Raw genomic sequence first — 17,654 nt, forward strand, 5'->3', positions numbered from 1 at the left:
AGGAAGCAGGGCGGCTGATGTCAGAGGTAGATCGCTACTCGGAGGCATCCGGGTCCAAGATCAATCGGGATAAGTGTGAGTCTCTGGCTGGGAGGAGGAGATCCTGGTTTTGATCTCCCGGACACCCTTCCAGGACCCAAAGTCTCTGCAAAAGTCCTTGGCATCGAATTTGGCCAGGGGGATTACCCCAAACAAAATTGGGACAGCAGCCTAGAGATCGCCACTCAGAAGGTGAACCAATGGAAGGGTTGGTCTTTGACCCTCCGGGAAAGGGTAAACCTGATCAAAACTTACCTGCTCCCTTTACAGATTTATCTGGGCAGTGTGTGCATCTTGCCGAAGTCTCTCTGGACTCGGGTCTACAGTTTGTTCTTCCAACTGTTAAGGGGGAATAGACTGAACCTGGTCAAGAGGGAGGTTACTTACCGTACGAGGAGACTAGGAGGGTTGGGTATGGTCAACCCGGAGGTATTCTTTGTGGATACCTTCATTAAGATCAATATTGTAAACCTCTGGTCAGAGAGGGCTCCTCCGTGGGTATTCTCCTGTAGGGGATGGTTTCAGCCTTTCTTCCAGGAATGGGAGACAGGAGTGCAAGTGAAGGATCTTCGCACACCGCATGGACATCTTCCGGCTTACGCTACCTTAGTTCTGAAGGTAATTCGCCGGTGGGGTCTCTCCTTGACAATAGGGTTCTGTTGACCCAATGACCCATTTCCAGACGCCTCTGGTGCTCAGGGATTGCTCAAGTCGGGATCTTGGGGTGGGTTTGCATCTTTTGAATTCTATCAGGATCCCCTCGAAGTTTTGGGACTTGGCTTGGGGCAGCTTCCACGGGAAACTGTGTGTGAGGGACAAACTGAAGTGTAGGAGCGCTGAGGACAGGAAATGTCCTCGGGAGCATTGTGGTACCGTGCTGGAAAGCATGGACCATTTCCTGCTTCATTGTCCCTTCAACACAAAGGTGTACAACAGGGTGGGCGCTTCCATTGGCAGGTCTCGGCTGGCCGGTCTCTCCTATGCAGAATGGGCCTATGGAGCATTCAGAAACCTTGGTGGCCGGGACCGCTGCACATTATTTCTAGTTAGTGCAGTGGTTAGGTATCACACGTGGAACGCACGGTGCATAGCATCGACACAACGGAAAATCCTCCCAGTGGACGATGTGTTTAGGACCATAATCGGTGACCTGGTGAAGGTGCGCTCTCTGGAGTATGAGAGACTGGGCACACATAGGGCCGCTGTCCTTTGGAGGGGCTTTTCTTTTAGTGTGCCCTAGTCTGGTCATCTCCTTTCCTGGTGGTGGGCTGCCGCTGACACTGTAGATTTTTGTTTTGTGATCGGTATACAGTGATGTAGGGCTGCAGGCGCCGAACTTGGGCTTTGGGATTTGTAGGTATTGTGGTATTGTAGTGTTTCTGTAGATATAGTATATAGGGATATAGATTTGGGTGTAGGTGTTAGGTTGAGTGGTGGGAAAAAGGGGGATGTGGGTATATCTTGTGGGACACTGGGGTTTTGGGGGAAACACTGGCACTGCCTGATCTGGCCTATGGACGTTGGATATGGACTGAGGCATGAGACGCAGGACCAGCTCTCAGGTCAGTGCGGGGGTTGGGAATGGTGGGGTTGAGTGTGGGGTGTTTAGTTTAATCTTGTATATATTTGTATAGTTTGGTTATTTCATATATATATTTTTTTTTAAAAAATGTTTCTGTATATATTTATATCGGCCTTTGTCTATTTTATTGTTTGTTATTAGTTTGTTGGTGACCGGACCAGAAGGTGGAAGTTATTATTAGTTATTATTCTGTATATATGTATAATATGTGTGACAGGAGGGAATGAGCGGCTGGACCAGTGCTCAGTGTACGGATTATTTTCTGGCTGATATTCTTGCTATTTCTGTTATTACTGTTATGTTTTTCACTTTTATAACAAAAGATCTACAGGATATAACTCAGGATCAGTAATGTATGTACACAGTGACTGCACCAGTAGAATAGTGAGTGCAGCTCTGGAGTATAATACAGGATATAACTCAGGATCAGTAATGTAATGTATGTACACAGTGACTGCACCACCAGAATAGTGAGTGCAGCTCTGGAGTATAATACATGATATAACTCAGGATCAGTAATGTAATGTATGTACGCAGTGACTGCAATAGCAGAATAGTGAGTGCAGCTCTGGGGTATAATACAGGAGGTAACTCAGGATCAGTAATAAAATGTATGTACACAGTGACTGCACCAGCAGAATAGTGAGTGCAGGTCTGGAGTGTAATACAGGATGTAACTCAGGATCAGTAATGTAATGTATGTATACAGTGACTGCACCAGCAGAATAGTGAGTGCAGCTCTGGGGTATAATACAGGAGGTAACTCAGGATCAGTAATGTAATGTATGTACACAGTGACTGCACCAGCAGAATAGGGAGTGCAGTTCTGGAGTATAATACAGGATAAAACTCAGGATCAGTACAGGATCAGTAATGTATGTACACAGTGACTGCACCAGCAGAATAGTGAGTGCAGCTCTGGAGTATAATACAGGATATAACTCAGGATCAGTACAGGATCAGTAATGTATGTACACAGTGACTGCACCACCAGAATAGTGAGAGCAGCTCTGGAGTATAATACAGGATATAACTCAGGATCAGTAATGTAATGTATGTACATAGTGACTGCACCAGCAGAATAGTGAGTGCAGCTCTGGGGTATAATACAGGATATAACTCAGGATCAGTAATGTAATCTATGTACACAGTGACTGCACCAGCAGAATAGTGAGTGCAGGTCTGGAGTGTAATACAGGATGTAACTCAGGATCAGTAATGTATTTATACAGTGACTGCATCAGCAGAATAGTGAGTGCAGCTCTGGAGTATAATACAGGATGTAACTCAGGATCAGTAATGTAATGTATGTATACAGTGACTGCACCAGCAGAATAGTGAGTGCAGCTCTGGGGTATAATACAGGAGGTAACTCAGGATCAGTAATGTAATGTATGTACGCAGTGACTGCAATAGCAGAATAGTGAGTGCAGCTCTGGGGTATAATACAGGAGGTAACTCAGGATCAGTAATGAAATGTATATACACAGTGACTGCACCAGCAGAATAGTGAGTGCAGCTCTGGAATATAATACAGGATGTAACTCAGGATCAGTAATGTAATGTATGTACGCAGTGACTGCAATAGCAGAATAGTGAGTGCAGCTCTGGGGTATAATACAGGAGGTAACTCAGGATCAGTAATGTAATGTATGTATACAGTGACTGCACCAGCAGAATAGTGAGTGCAGCTCTGGAGTATAATACAGGATGTAACTCTGGATCAGTAATGTATGTACAGGGTGACTACAGCTGTGGAGTATTAAGCCATGTTCACACACTGAGTTTTTGCTGCATTTTTTAACGTAAATTACAAGTTGCGTTTCACAGTACCAGCAAAAGCCGTGAGATTTCAGAAATCTCATGCACAGACACATTGGTTTTTATTCTTGACTGAATCGAAAAACTGCATCACGTCATTTTTTTCAGTGTTTTTGCATTTTTTCACCTGTAGAAAGGAACGGGTAAGAGCAGAAACGCAGGTATCAGATTTTGCTGCGTTTTTGGTGCAGAAAACTCAGGAACAACAGGCAGTAAACTGTAGGAGCATGAGAAACTCAGCAAAAAAAAACAAAACCTTGCTCTTCTAAGCAGCTTCTTTGCTGCTAAGAGAACAGATTTTGCCTGCAGAAAAAAAAGGCAAAACGCAACGTGTGAACATAGATTAATACAGGATGTCACTGAGGATCAGTCCAGGATAAGGTCTGAATGGATGTTTGCACGTATATGGTCATTACTGGGTGACACACAGGTTCTTTTTATGGGCGGTTGGGTCCAGAGTCAAACGTCACCTGGATTTCAAACTGATTTATACAATGTAACAATCCGGTATCCAATATTTATAAATAGAGATTGCTCTGTATATTGGGCAGTTTGTGGGTTCACGTATTTTATGGCTTCTCATTTAGCAGAATGAACCATCACAGGCCCATGGATCCCAGTCAGGGCTCCCCCGTTGCACCTCTATATGTGGACACTACTCTCCCCCCTCCATGATTAGGACACAATCGATACTGACCCCTCTTCCTTCAGCCCGAACCCATTGAATATTAGTTTATTTGCAGAGGGTGATCGGTGATGGTTTTTATTACCTGTGTGTGACAGAAGTCCCGGAGATAAGAGACTCTGGACCCCGTGCGGCAGCAGGCGAGCGTTCTCCTGAATCGCAACTCCCAGCGATCGCTTTGGGGGTCTCCCGGGCCTGGAGCTGTGGGGACACAATGGACACAGACCTTATATACCTTATAGGAAAGTGTGTCCTGTCCTCACTAAGAGGAGGAGAATATAATGACATTATTGTGGAAATGACATCATTACATGAAGAGAAGTTCTGAAAACTTCCAAGGACTCACTTTCAACAAATATCACTTCTCAATCTTTGCTTGCTGTAAATGAATGAAAACAATATTGCTAAGTCCAGAGGTGAGGGCGACAGAGCTATTCCTGCTCACAGGGCCAATGATTACAATATATCAATAAGACTCCATTGTAACAATAAACCATTGTAACAAGCTGTCATTACCGAGGAAAGAAGTGATTATCTAGCCTGTTACACTGTGACAAAGTCTCAGCTGTGAGACATTAGTTATCTGTGAGTTATCAGCCTCTGGATGTAAACAGTGAATGTTTCAACTTTGTTTTCTTTTTTTTAGATTTTTGTTCCTTTTTCCTGCGTCTGTGCTTTTTATTTTAAGGTTTCAATTCAACAGCAGCAAACATTTTGAAAAAGCTGAAAAGATGGGAAAAAAAGTTGCAGTATGAACTTCAGGATAATTCTCACTTCTAAGAGTTGCCAAAAGTGCACCAGAGGCGGAGTGCTGTACATACAGGTGGTGGGGCTATCCTGTGCGGAAACCGCTGCCCTCCTCATACCCCATAGCAGCCACCATACTTTACACCTTTTGCAGTGGGTGTTCGGTGCAGATCTAGGGATCGTCAGGGATGATTTGTGTCAAATTGTAACTAAGTAATGTCAATAATGAAGATTTAACAACCCAGAAATTATTACAGTGAGCGGCGCACATCTCCGGGTGTCACTTATCCCGCAGATAATCAGCTCTCGTCTCCTCCGGCTCTGATTACAAAATGTCAATTATTTTTCAATTTGGACAAGTTATTAAAAGAATATATCTTGCTGATCTCTTCATTTCAGGGGAAAGAAAAGTTTACAGCACGACAGATGGCAACAAGATGGCAATAGATGGATACATAGAAAAATAAAAAGATCAATGATAATTAGATAAATAGATGAGAGATGATAGATAATAGATAGTTACATAGATAATAGATGATAATCGATAGATGATAATCGATAGATAATAAATAGATAGATAAATAAATAGATGACAGATTTATAATAGATAGGTAGATCCAGGTACGGATTGGGGCTGAAATTCAGTCCTGGCATTTCAAATCACACAAGCCCTTGCTGTCCCCGAGCACCAGATGGGGATATATTACGAATATTACCCTGGATGGAGGAAAGGAAGATTTTCTACAAGACCAATCTTTCTAATGATACCTGTGACCTGCTGGGGTAAGTGACGGAGTCATCTCAACTTTGCGCTCCATCACAACTCTTAACAGTATGGGTGTCTTGAGAACACAGATTCTGTTAACAACGTAGCAGAAATGGCGGCCCACGACCAGACAGGCCCTTCTGGCATTTGCCAGAATTGCTAGATGGCCAGTCCGGCTCTGGGTAGATAATAGATAATAGATAAATAAATAGAGATAATAGATGATAGAATCGAAAGATAATAGATATAGATAATCGATAGATAATAGATAGATCATAGATAATAGATATATAATAGATCATAGATATAGATAAATAGATAAAGTAAACCCAAAACAGCTAAAAATGTGACAATAAATTTGGACTATCGAACAAGCATCTTAAAATGTCGGCGATAAATGACAGACATTGATAGAAATCTCTAAGTGATGGACGTCACGGGTTCTTCCTCTTCTTCAGGCACAGAGATAATGACAGATATAAGAGGGTTAGTTGTTCCCAGCGCAGGATTTGGGGAATAACCTGCAGATTACATCCTTGCAGTAAGAATTGGGGACAGGAGTGCCGAGGTGGAGAAGAGCCCTGCGCCTCTGGGCTCACCGTCCCTATATGTAGGATGATGGATGATTCTACAGCCGGGGGCTCTGCTAACAGCATTAACCTCACCCATCAGCAGCACAGATTTTCCTTCAGGCCCCGAGAACCTCATAAGAAGAGAGTCTCAATTTCCAATCCGATGCATAAAAATGCAGGAATATAGAAATCTGCGCCCCTTCGTCTGGCGCTTACCGCTCACCGTAACCGGATTTACCCACTAACATTACTAGAAAAGTCCTGGCAATAAAATCCGCTTTCTGCAAATCATCTCCCATCACAGAACAGATCAGTGAATGTCAAGGAGGATACATAGAAGGGTTTACAAGAAAGCATAAAATGCGTCACCATCTGCAAAAAAAAGGAAAATGACAACAGTTCAGCCAACCGCCTAAGAAACGCACTGTGGATATAATGAGTGGGCTTCAGCCGGGACCTCAAAAGACCATAGAGAACCAGAAAAAGACCACAAACACAGAGTACAGATCACCAGAATCGCAATGGTACTACAGTCCTCCAAAACAGACTACAGATCACCAGAAATGTACTATAGACACTGCCCACAGAGCGCCTCACACACCACCTACAGAGCACCCAGTGGAAACCACCTACAAAGTGCCTACCATACACTGCCCACAGAGCGCCTCACACACCACCTACAGAGCACCCAGTGGAAACCACCTACAAAGTGCCTACCATACACTGCCACAATAGCAAGCAAGCCCAATCAGTTAGACTCACCTGCTGAAGTTGTGTGAGTCACAACAAACTGGGAATCACTCATAAAGGTCCGGTCGTCGCTGGTATCCCGCTGGTAGTAAATGAAACAAATCCAAAGTGGAAAAAAGAGCCGGGCTGAATAAACCGCGCTGACCAGAAAAAAACGCACCTTCGGAAGTCCATATAATAAAAAACTTCTTTAATAAGCCTACGTGTTTCGTGGCAAAACCAGCCACTTCATCAGGGCATAACAAACAATCACAAATTCAGGATATAAATACAATCACAAACTGTTTCAATACACCTTTCTTTGACATCATTTCCTGTGGAAACACCCATATATCATATAAAACCATGTATATAAATAAAAAATGCTTAAATATTGTGATCAAAATCCAATAACATATCTAGCAATATCATGGAAATTTTATACACCAAAATAACAAAAAATATATATGATAAAATAAAATGCAAAAAAAAATGAACTCGAACCCACCACTTCAGAACAACTCAAAAATGTAGTTTACGTGTCTTAGCTCACTGGACCACACCAAATCCACAAACCCCTTGAGATCCTCATATGTAACAAATACCCCACTTATTTAATTATTTCACCAAAATTTGTCTAAAAAAGGTCACTAATTTCATTTAAACCCATTGGTTGGAGTGTATTTAATTTATATATCCAATAAGTTTCCTTTCTTTTTAAATTTTGTATTCTATTCGGGGTATGTTCGGATACATGATCTATGGGAAGCACCGTCAGAGACACAGAACCCTAATGGAACACTGCGGGAGTGATGGGACAAACCATGTTTCATATATCCCTTCCGAATGTTAAACCTATGGGAATTAATCCTCTTATGTAAAGGTTGAGATGTCCTACCTACATATTGCTTCCCACATTTGCATTGAATCAGATAGATGACAAAACTGGTCATACATGTCATCCTATATCTGATCCTAAATTCCCCACTCGGATAACTAAAGGAGTGAAATCTATCAGTAGAATCAATTACAGATCTACAACACTGACAGCCCTTCCTGTTACATTGAAAAGCGCCTTTTTTCTCATGTGGTATACTACTGTTTAGTGAAATATCCCTTGAGGAGATAACACTGGGGGCTAAGGCTAAGTGCACACGTAACGGAACTCTCGCGGAAATTACCGCGAGAATTCCGGAATTCCATTCCGCGGGAAAATCGCATTTTAAATTCCCGCGATTTTCCCGCGGAAAAACTAGCATTTTGCAGGCGTATTTAGCTTGCAGAATGCTAGCGTTTTCCAAGCGATCTGTAGCATCGCTTGGAGAACTGATTGACAGGTTGGTCACACTCATCAAACATAGTGTTTGACAAGTGTGACCAACTTTTTACTACTGAGGCCACCTGCAGCATCAATAGTAAAAGATAGAATGTAAAAAAAAAAAAAATGGTGTTATTCTTACCTTCCAACGTCCCGCGCAGCCGTTCCCAGTAATCCTTTGCGAAAATGCCCGCGATGACGTCCGTTCTCGCGGGATCGCGACGTCTCGCGGTAATTCGCGATGACGTCGCGCGAATGACCGCGAGACTTCGCGATCCCGCGAGATCGAACGCCATCGCGGGCATTTTCGCAAAGGCTTACTGGGACCGGGAGCGTGGAGAGAAGCGGGAAGGCTGCGAGGGACGCCGGAAGGTGAGAATAACAATATTTTTTATTTTAAATTCTATTTTTTACAGGGATATGGTACCCAAAGCCCGGAGGACAGTCTTCTCTCCTCCGGACCGTGGGTACCATCCGCAATTGCTCTGCTTACTTTTCGCATGGTCTGCACAGCCACATGCGGGAAGTAAGCGGAACAATGTATTCCTATGGGTGCGGGATCGCCGCGATTCCGCAAAATAATGAGCATGCTGCGGTTTTTACCGCGAAGTGATTCCGCCGCGGTAAAAACCGCAGCATTAGCACAGCATTGCGGAATCCCAAAGGAATGCATGGGATGCTTATTTTTCGCGTTTTCGCGGCAAAATCGCGCGGTTAAAACCGCCGCGGAAACGCGAAAAAAACGCCACGTGTGAACTCAGCCTAAAATATTTTTAATGGAGGGAGCCCTCCTAAAAATCAACCCCGGCTTCTGATCCACCACTTTATTCAGAACTGGATCATTTAAAACAATTTTCCAGTGTTTTTCCAATATGCTACGAATCTGAGAATTCTGTACAGAAAAAGTGGTTATAAAATTCGCATCATAATTATCCACACCTCTATCAATCTTACGGGAATAAGGTGGTGGATCAGAAGCCGGGGTTGATTTTTAGGAGGGCTCCCACCATTAAGAATATTTTAGCCCCCAGTGTTATCTCCTCAAGGGATATTTCACTAAACAGTAGTATACCACATGAGAAAAAAGGCGCTTTTCAATGTAACAGGAAGGGCTGTCAGTGTTGTAGATCTGTAATTGATTCTACTGATAGATTTCACTCCTTTAGTTATCCGAGTGGGGAATTTAGGATCAGATATAGGATGACATGTATGACCAGTTTTGTCATCTATCTGATTCAATGCAAATGTGGAAGCAATATGTAGGTAGGACATCTCAACCTTTACATAAGAGGATTAATTCCCATAGGTTTAACATTCGGAAGGGATATATGATACATGGTTTGTCCCGTCACTCCCGCAGTGTTCCATTAGGGTTCTGTGTCTCTGACGGTGCTTCCCATAGATCATGTATCCGAACATACCCCGAATAGAATACAAAATTTAAAAAGAAAGGAAACTTATTGGATATATAAATTAAATACACTCCAACCAATGGGTTTAAATGAAATTAGTGACCTTTTTTAGACATATTTTGGTGAAATAATTAAATAAGTGGGGTATTTGTTACATATGAGGATCTCAAGGGGTTTGTGGATTTGGTGTGGTCCAGTGAGCTAAGACACGTAAACTACATTTTTGAGTTGTTCTGAAGTGGTGGGTTCGAGTTCATTTTTTTTGCATTTTATTTTATCATATATATTTTTTGTTATTTTGGTGTATAAAATTTCCATGATATTGATAGATATGTTATTGGATTTTAATCACAATATTTAAGCATTTTTTATTTATATACATTGTTTTATATGATATATGGGTGTTTCCACAGGAAATGATGTCAAAGAAAGGTGTATTGAAACAGTTTGTGATTGTATTTATATCCTGAATTTGTGATTGTTTGTTATGCCCTGATGAAGTGGCTGGTTTTGCCACGAAACACGTAGGCTTATTAAAGAAGTTTTTTATTATATGGACTGCCGAAGGTGCGTTTTTTTCTGGTCAGCGCGGTTTATTCAGCCCGACTCTTTTTTCCACTTTGGATTTGTTTCATTTACTACCAGTGGGATACCAGCGACAACCGGACCTTTATGAGTGATTCCCAGTTTGTTGTGACTCACACAACTTCAACAGGTGAGTCTAACTGATTGGGCTTGCTTGCTATTGTGGTTCTTCAAGACAATACACCCTATGTGCGCTTTGTATTTTTGTTTTTTCTACCATACACTGCCAACAGAGCGCCCCACACACTATCTACAGAGCACCCAGTGCAAACCACCTACAAAGCACCCACCATACACTGCCCACAGAGCGCCCCACACACCACCTACAGAACACGTGCACACCACCTACAGAGCACCCAACACACGCAACCTACAGAGTGCCCCACACACCTAGAGAGCACCCGGCTCACACTGCCTAAACAGCATCCCACATACTACCTACAGTGTGCCCCGCACACACTGCCTGCAGAGCACTTTTTACACACTGTCCAAAGAGCACCTACAGTACACTATGTAGTGCCTGCACAGCACCATAAGAAATTACAATCAAAAGATGCACAGCAGGAGGACAGGATGTGGGGATGCCACCGAATGATGTGAAAATAGGTAGAAAAAAAATAATTTTCATTGCATAAATGACAATTCATTGCAGAACCAGTCTGGTTCCGTCTTCAGGTACAGAGGAACGACTACAGATCACCAGAAATGTATCACACACTATGGCACAGAGTACAGAGCGCCACACACAGCCTGCAGTGCCCCACACACAGTCCCCAGTGCCCCACACACAGCCTGCAGTGCCCCACACACGGTCCCCAGTGCCCAACAAACAGCCTGCAGTGCCCCACACACAGCCCGCAGCGCCCCACACACAGCCCGCAGTGCCACACACACAGCCCGCAGTGCCCCAGTCTGCAGTGCCCCACACACAGTCCCCAGTGCCCCACAAACAGCCTGCAGCGCCCCACACACAGCCCGCAGCGCCCCACACACAGCCCGCAGTGCCCCAGTCCCCAGTGCCCAACAAACAGTCCGCAGCGCCCCACACACAGCCCGCAGCGCCCCACACACAGCCCGCAGCGCCCCAGTCTGCAGCGCCCCACACACAGCCCGCAGCGCCCCGCACACAGCCCGCAGCGCCCCGCACACAGCCCGCAGCGCCCCAGTCTGCAGTACCCCACACACAGTCCCCAGTGCCCCACAAACAGCCTGCAGTGCCCCACACACAGCCTGCAGCGCCCCACACACAGTCCGCAGTGCCCCAGTCTGCAGTGTCCCACACACAGCCCGCAGCGCCCCACACACAGCCTGCAGCGCCCAACACACAGCCCGCAGTGCCCCACACACAGTCCGCAGTGCCCCAGTCTGCAGTGCCCCACACACAGCCCGCAGCGCCCCACACAGCCCGCAGCGCCCCACACACAGCCCGCAGTGCCCCACACACAGCCTGCAGCGCCCCACACACAGCCCGCAGCGCCCCACACACAGCCCGCAGTGCCACACACACAGCCCGCAGTGCCCCAGTCTGCAGTGCCCCACACAGTCCCCAGTGCCCCACAAACAGCCTGCAGTGCCCCACACACAGCCTGCAGCTCCCCACACACAGCCCGCAGTGCCCCACACACAGTCCGCAGTGCCCCAGTCTGCAGTGCCCCACACACAGCCCGCAGCGCCCCACACACAGCCCGCAGCGCCCCACACACAGCCCGCAGTGCCACACACAGCCCGCAGTGCCCCAGTCTGCAGTGCCCCACACACAGCATGCAGCGCCCCACACACAGCCCGCAGTGCCCCACACACAGCCCGCAGTGCCACACACAGCCCGCAGTGCCCCAGTCTGCAGTGCCCCACACAGTCCCCAGTGCCCCACACACAGCCCGCAGCGCCCCAGTCTGCAGCGCCACACACAGCCCGCAGTGCCCCAGTCTGCAGTGCCCCACACAGCCCGCAGCGCCCCACACACAGCCCGCAGCGCCCCAGTCTGCAGCGCCACACACAGCCCGCAGTGCCCCAGTCTGCAGTGCCCCACACACAGCCCGCAGTGCCCCACAAACAGCCTGCAGTGCCCCACAAACAGCCTGCAGTGCCCCACACACAGCCTGCAGTGCCCCAGTCTGCAGCGCCCCACACACAGTCCGCAGTGCCCCAGTCTGCAGCGCCACACACAGCCCGCAGCGCCACACACAGTCCGCAGTGCCCCAGTCTGCAGCGCCACACACAGCCCGCAGTGCCCCAGTCTGCAGTGCCCCAGTCTGCAGTGCCCCACACACAGCCTGCAGTGCCCCACAGACAGCCTGCAGCGCCCCACACACAGCCCCACACAAGGACTACAGAGCGCCATAATCACATTACAGATAACTATACCCTCAATGAGCCCATACTATGTGTGGACTTTGTCTATGGTGTCTTGCTCCGCCCTCTCACACTGTATCATTTTTGCCTTCCCAGTTCCTTTGTCGCTCTATGTAGAAGATTCTAAAAATCCGAAGAAATTTTATGTCTCTGTTAAGATGATCCAATAATCTATGGAGAGAATTTACTCATCTCAAGAAAACACATCTCCTGACGATGAGACGGCGGCTCGGAGCTCTCCGGGGCGCGGGGAAGCGGCCATTACTCTTTAATTGTGCCCTGATTGTTTGTTGATGTTTTTACGCTTCTGCTTAATTGTCTGAGTTTTTGTCTCCATTTAAATTAACAAATTCATTTGAATCTAAAGTTTAATTAAGATGAAAAGTAATTAGTAACATAACTTGGAGAAGCTGGAGACGCGAAAGATGGTCACTCGGACACAAAAATGAGTTATCTAGGGTGTTACATAGGACTGCAGGTGACATCTACTACATTATCTGTAATCAGGGAGTTATCACTGTTATCTAAGGTGTTACATAGGACTGCAGGTGACATCTACAACATTATCTGTAATCAGGGAGTTATCACTGTTATCTATGGTGTTACATAGGACTGCAGGTGACATCTACTACATTATCTGTAATCAGGGAGTTATAACTGTTATCTGTGGTGTTACATAGGACTGCAGGTGACATACTACATTATCTGTACTCAGGAAGTTATCACTATGATATCTGTGGTGTTACATAGGACTGCAGGTGACATCTGTATACCGCTGCACGCAGCAGGACGAGGGCTCTGAATTCTCTTGTAGCCCTGGTAAATGTAATAAGATTAATGAGAGTGTTTTGCAGAAGGACATTATTTCATTACTTCCTATGGGATCAGCTGCGTTTTGGGATAATTTATTTGACATTTCGCCTTCATTCTCTCATTTTGTGGAGATAACTATAAATAACAAAGGAAAAAAATCCACAACAAATAAAACAATAAAATACAATTCCCCGGTACAAGATGCCGGACCCCCTCCCCTGACGTCCTGAATTATGACGAATCCATAAAATGTGCAATGTTGTGAGACCGGAGAGCTGCGGCAGGAGGTCTTCATCCTGGTAATGGAGACGTGAGGCCGCTCACTCGCATCATCTCTTCTCCAGGGCTACTGGTTACAGACATTTCTAAGGAGATTTCAGCAACTTTCTAACAGACGGAGATTTATTAATGTCTTTGCGCCAATTGTTTAATGATAACAAGTAGCAAACGTTGACTTGTTTACCATACTTCTGCTATAATTTGCAACAGTTTTCTTTTATCATTCATTTTTTTAAAGGCTGGAAAGTGGGTGGAGTTAGCAGTGAGGGGCGTGGCTTCTAATCAGGGGCAGACATAATTGGTGCAGCCGCTCAGGGGCCCAGAGGTCAGGGGGCCACCATCACCTCCAAAGCAGGTGGAACTGCACATTATGATTCGCTTTTGTGCTACAAAGCGACCTGTTGGAAAGTTTTGTGCCATTTTCCGCATTTCACCATTGAAGACCTCTGCTGACTGGCAGTGAATGGAGTTTCATTTCTTACTTCTACAGGTGGAAAACCTGCCTGGATCCAATACTTTTCACAGAGGAGAGTTTGGTACAGTGTTTCCAATGGAGACATTCCGCTCTCTTGCTACCAGGGGCTTATCGTTCACAGTCGCAGAGTGTGTGTCCACGACCGATCTGTGTTTAAGGGGTCCTGCTGTCGCCAGCACCTATTTCAGCTAGATGGGCGTCCAAAGGTGTACATTCAGCCGAATTTACTGCAGCGCAGGACCCTCCGGCTCTCCCTGCTCTGCATCACATGCGCCAGCCAATACCATCATACACAGTCCATGACAGACCACCGAAGTTATAGTTACCAGCTACAGAAAAGGACGCTGCATGGCAGGGGTGCAGGGGAAGGGAAGGCGAACGGTCGTTATACCAGAATGGGGGTCATTATACGAGAACGGCGGTCGTTATACCAGAATGGGGTCCAGGATGTGGGTCATTATACCAGGATGGGGAACATTATACCAGGAAGAGGGTCCAGGATGGGGGTCATTATACCAGAATGGGGGGTCATTATACCAGAACGGGGGTCAAGGATGGAGAACATTATACCAGAACGGGGGTCCAGGATGGGAAACATTATACCAGAATGGGGATCCAGGATGGGGAACATCATACCAGAATGGGGGTCCAGGATGAGGGTCACTAGACCAGAATGGGGTACAGAATGGGGGTCATTATAATAGAATGGGGTCCAGGATTGGGGTCATTATACCAGAATGGGGTCCATGATAAAATTACTATGGTTATGATGGAGACACTATTACAAGTATGTCTTTAATCAATCTAGAATACTACAAGGGCCCTTGCATCTGACCAACATGGAGGTGGGGGCCCAGGTCCAAATTTTGCAGTGGGGCCCATGGGACTTCAGTTATGCCACTGCTTGTTACAATGTATCAGTGCAGCTAAATTCCTGCAGTCCAGTGTGTTTCATGTACAAGTGCTGTGATAACATAGTTTCGTTACATAATAGTTGTATTATGGAAGCTCAGCTGGGGTAGGAAAAAAAAAAAGCCCCCACCAAAACCCACAGGCACTGACCAGGAGGGGAGGTAGTAAAACGTGAGGTCCTGCAGCAAGATTAGAACTGCAGCTCTGGATGTGACTGGAGTATAAGTATGTAACAAATGACTGCACTTTACCAGCGATACACAGGGTTCCCGATGTTATCGTACCCCTTAGTCTCCAATTATCCCATATAAAGACAGCATGTCCCCTGCGAGCCCCGGTCATGCAAGACGCTGCCTATTTAGGGCATTTCTTCTGCAGCGAGACCGGCAGATAAATCGCTTAAACATTTTATTACATTTTTATTCTTAACTTGTCTTAATAAAAAAAGAAATAATTCTGGTTTATTTTTAGAATCATATTAAGGTCAAATTAAAATCCCTTTTATTTGGAATTTATGACAAGTTTCTTACAAGCCAAAAGGTAGTTAAACTCTTCTTGACCCAAGAGACATGTAGCCTCCGGAAGACAGGCGGCCACAAGTAGGATCACAGGGATAGGTGGACGATGGGAAATAATGCAATAGACGGATATTGAAAGCGTAACCTACCGTCCTATCACAACTAAGAAATAAATATAAGCTTTGCAAATCATCACATAAGAGGACAAATCAGCAAAAAGTCTGTCTAAGGAAATACACAATCCGAGAAGGAGAGGAGGGAGATGCAGCTGCAGATTAGTGATGAGGACACATGTGCAGAATTTCCTGTGCATTTCCTTGAGAAGTGGTTGCATTTTACAATGCCAGCACATTTAAAGAATGGCAAGCAATTGCTGCAAATTTATGCACATATTGCAGCGGATCTGAGATCTGCATCACCTACAGACATGGAAAGGGCGAACGGTGCGGCTCCCGACTCCTCCTTTACAAGAATATCCGCAGTGGTAAATGGCGCTGTGTGAACTGTGAAATACAGATTCTATGTGGGAAAATCACTATGGTTCACATGTACCAAACAAACTGCAGATTTTCCAGCTTATTACAGTAACAGTAAAGTGGATGATACTTTACTAAATCTCATTCACGGGCTGCAGAAAAAAAAAAATTATACAGAAGTTGATGCACAGTGTTTATTTCAAATCCATTACATGTCAATCATTCATGTAGACTCACAGATTCACCGCAGTTTTCCGTCTTTGCAATGTAAAGGATAAAATCTGGGGCAATTATGGATTTTTTTTTCCCCGAGATTTCAAAGTATATCTGAATGTGCCCTTGAGTTTGTGCAAATTTTTAATCTCCGTTTATAAAGTCTCCATTTTCTGACAAGCAAAGATGCAGAAAACAAGGGAATTCGACACGAAGGCCACGATTAATCATGACAGAAAGGAAGTGATGGAATAGGATGGTACAGTTCTGCCCTAACCTTTCATGGTGTAAATGGTGAGGACTTTGCTGGCCATGCAGAGTCACGTTATGGCGGAGCTGGCCAGGACAGGCTTAAAAGCACTAAAAGTTACAAAAAAAAAAAAATAAGTATAAGGTAAGTAAAGCTCAGTTTGTTTCTTATACATCATTAAGCCCTTGGCCTAAAGTTAGCTGAGCCCCAACACATCACAGAAGAAACCTCAAACTTCAAGGACATCAGTAAGATGCATAAGAGACTGTGAATCAATGTCGCCGACTCAAACTGGTGGAAAGACGTCTTCCGAAGATGGAGCGGCGCAGGTGGTGCCACAGACTGTTACTCCATCATCATCGTTCCAGACCGATTCTTCTCCAGTTTTGCGATTTGCTCGTGTTGTTGTCACTTCCAATAGATTAAGGCAGCGCCGGAAGCCCAGATTTGACAGGTCACCAAGCTTCTCCAGGATTGCACCTTCAACACAGGATGTTTTCTGTCTTCCAGTCTGGGGAGGGATATACTTGTAGGATCACACAAACTACTATGCCAACCTCAACTAGGAGGAATTACTACTCAAGCTGGGGCGACGGACCCAGGTTCCTCCTGGATCAAGACAATGCGGACTCATGTAGTCAAAGTATGATTACCGCTCCTGCATGATGGAGGTTTTGATGCAAGATTCACGTTCCCCAGACCTGAATCCACCCGAGAACCTCTGGACATTATGTATTGGAGCAATCGATAATGCCACATTGTGCCACAGACTGTCCAGGAGCAGCTGATCACTCTGAGGGGGGTAGATCTCCCAGGACACAATCACCATCACATCAGAAGCCGTGGCTGTGATCCGCCTGTCATTACAATATTTTGCTTTGGTTCTCGAAATGATTGGGAATTTGGCTCTTAATTTAGTTGATACTTTTGTTTTCCATTCCCCATCGATAATGAATTACACATTTTATTTTGGGACGATTTACAAGTTGAATATTTGATCATTGAGATTTAAGGTGGATACGTTTTAGGCTGTCAGCGGTGCGACCCTGTCACTGTGTATGATCCCCAGCCCCCGGCTCACACAGAATAGCAGATGAAGGCGGCGCTGTG

The 17,654-nt window shown here is 45.4% G+C and overlaps 1 protein-coding gene across 7 annotated transcripts in view; it reads right to left on the reverse strand.

Annotated features, from left to right (window-relative positions):
* Nucleotides 1-17,654, reverse strand: part of DACH2 (dachshund family transcription factor 2) — a 417,731-nt gene that overhangs the window by 244,797 nt on the left and 155,280 nt on the right. For all 7 annotated transcript variants that reach the window (XM_073589884.1, XM_073589881.1, XM_073589885.1 and 4 more), the window contains one exon: nucleotides 4,213-4,328. In XM_073589884.1, the coding sequence (XP_073445985.1) occupies nucleotides 4,213-4,328 (116 nt within the window). The remainder of the gene's footprint in view (nucleotides 1-4,212; nucleotides 4,329-17,654) is intronic.

Source organism: Dendrobates tinctorius, unplaced genomic scaffold (genome assembly GCF_039654945.1).
Source record: "Dendrobates tinctorius isolate UK_male_01 unplaced genomic scaffold, ASM3965494v1 ptg000114l, whole genome shotgun sequence".
In the NCBI taxonomy this organism is placed as follows: Eukaryota; Metazoa; Chordata; class Amphibia; order Anura; family Dendrobatidae; genus Dendrobates; species Dendrobates tinctorius.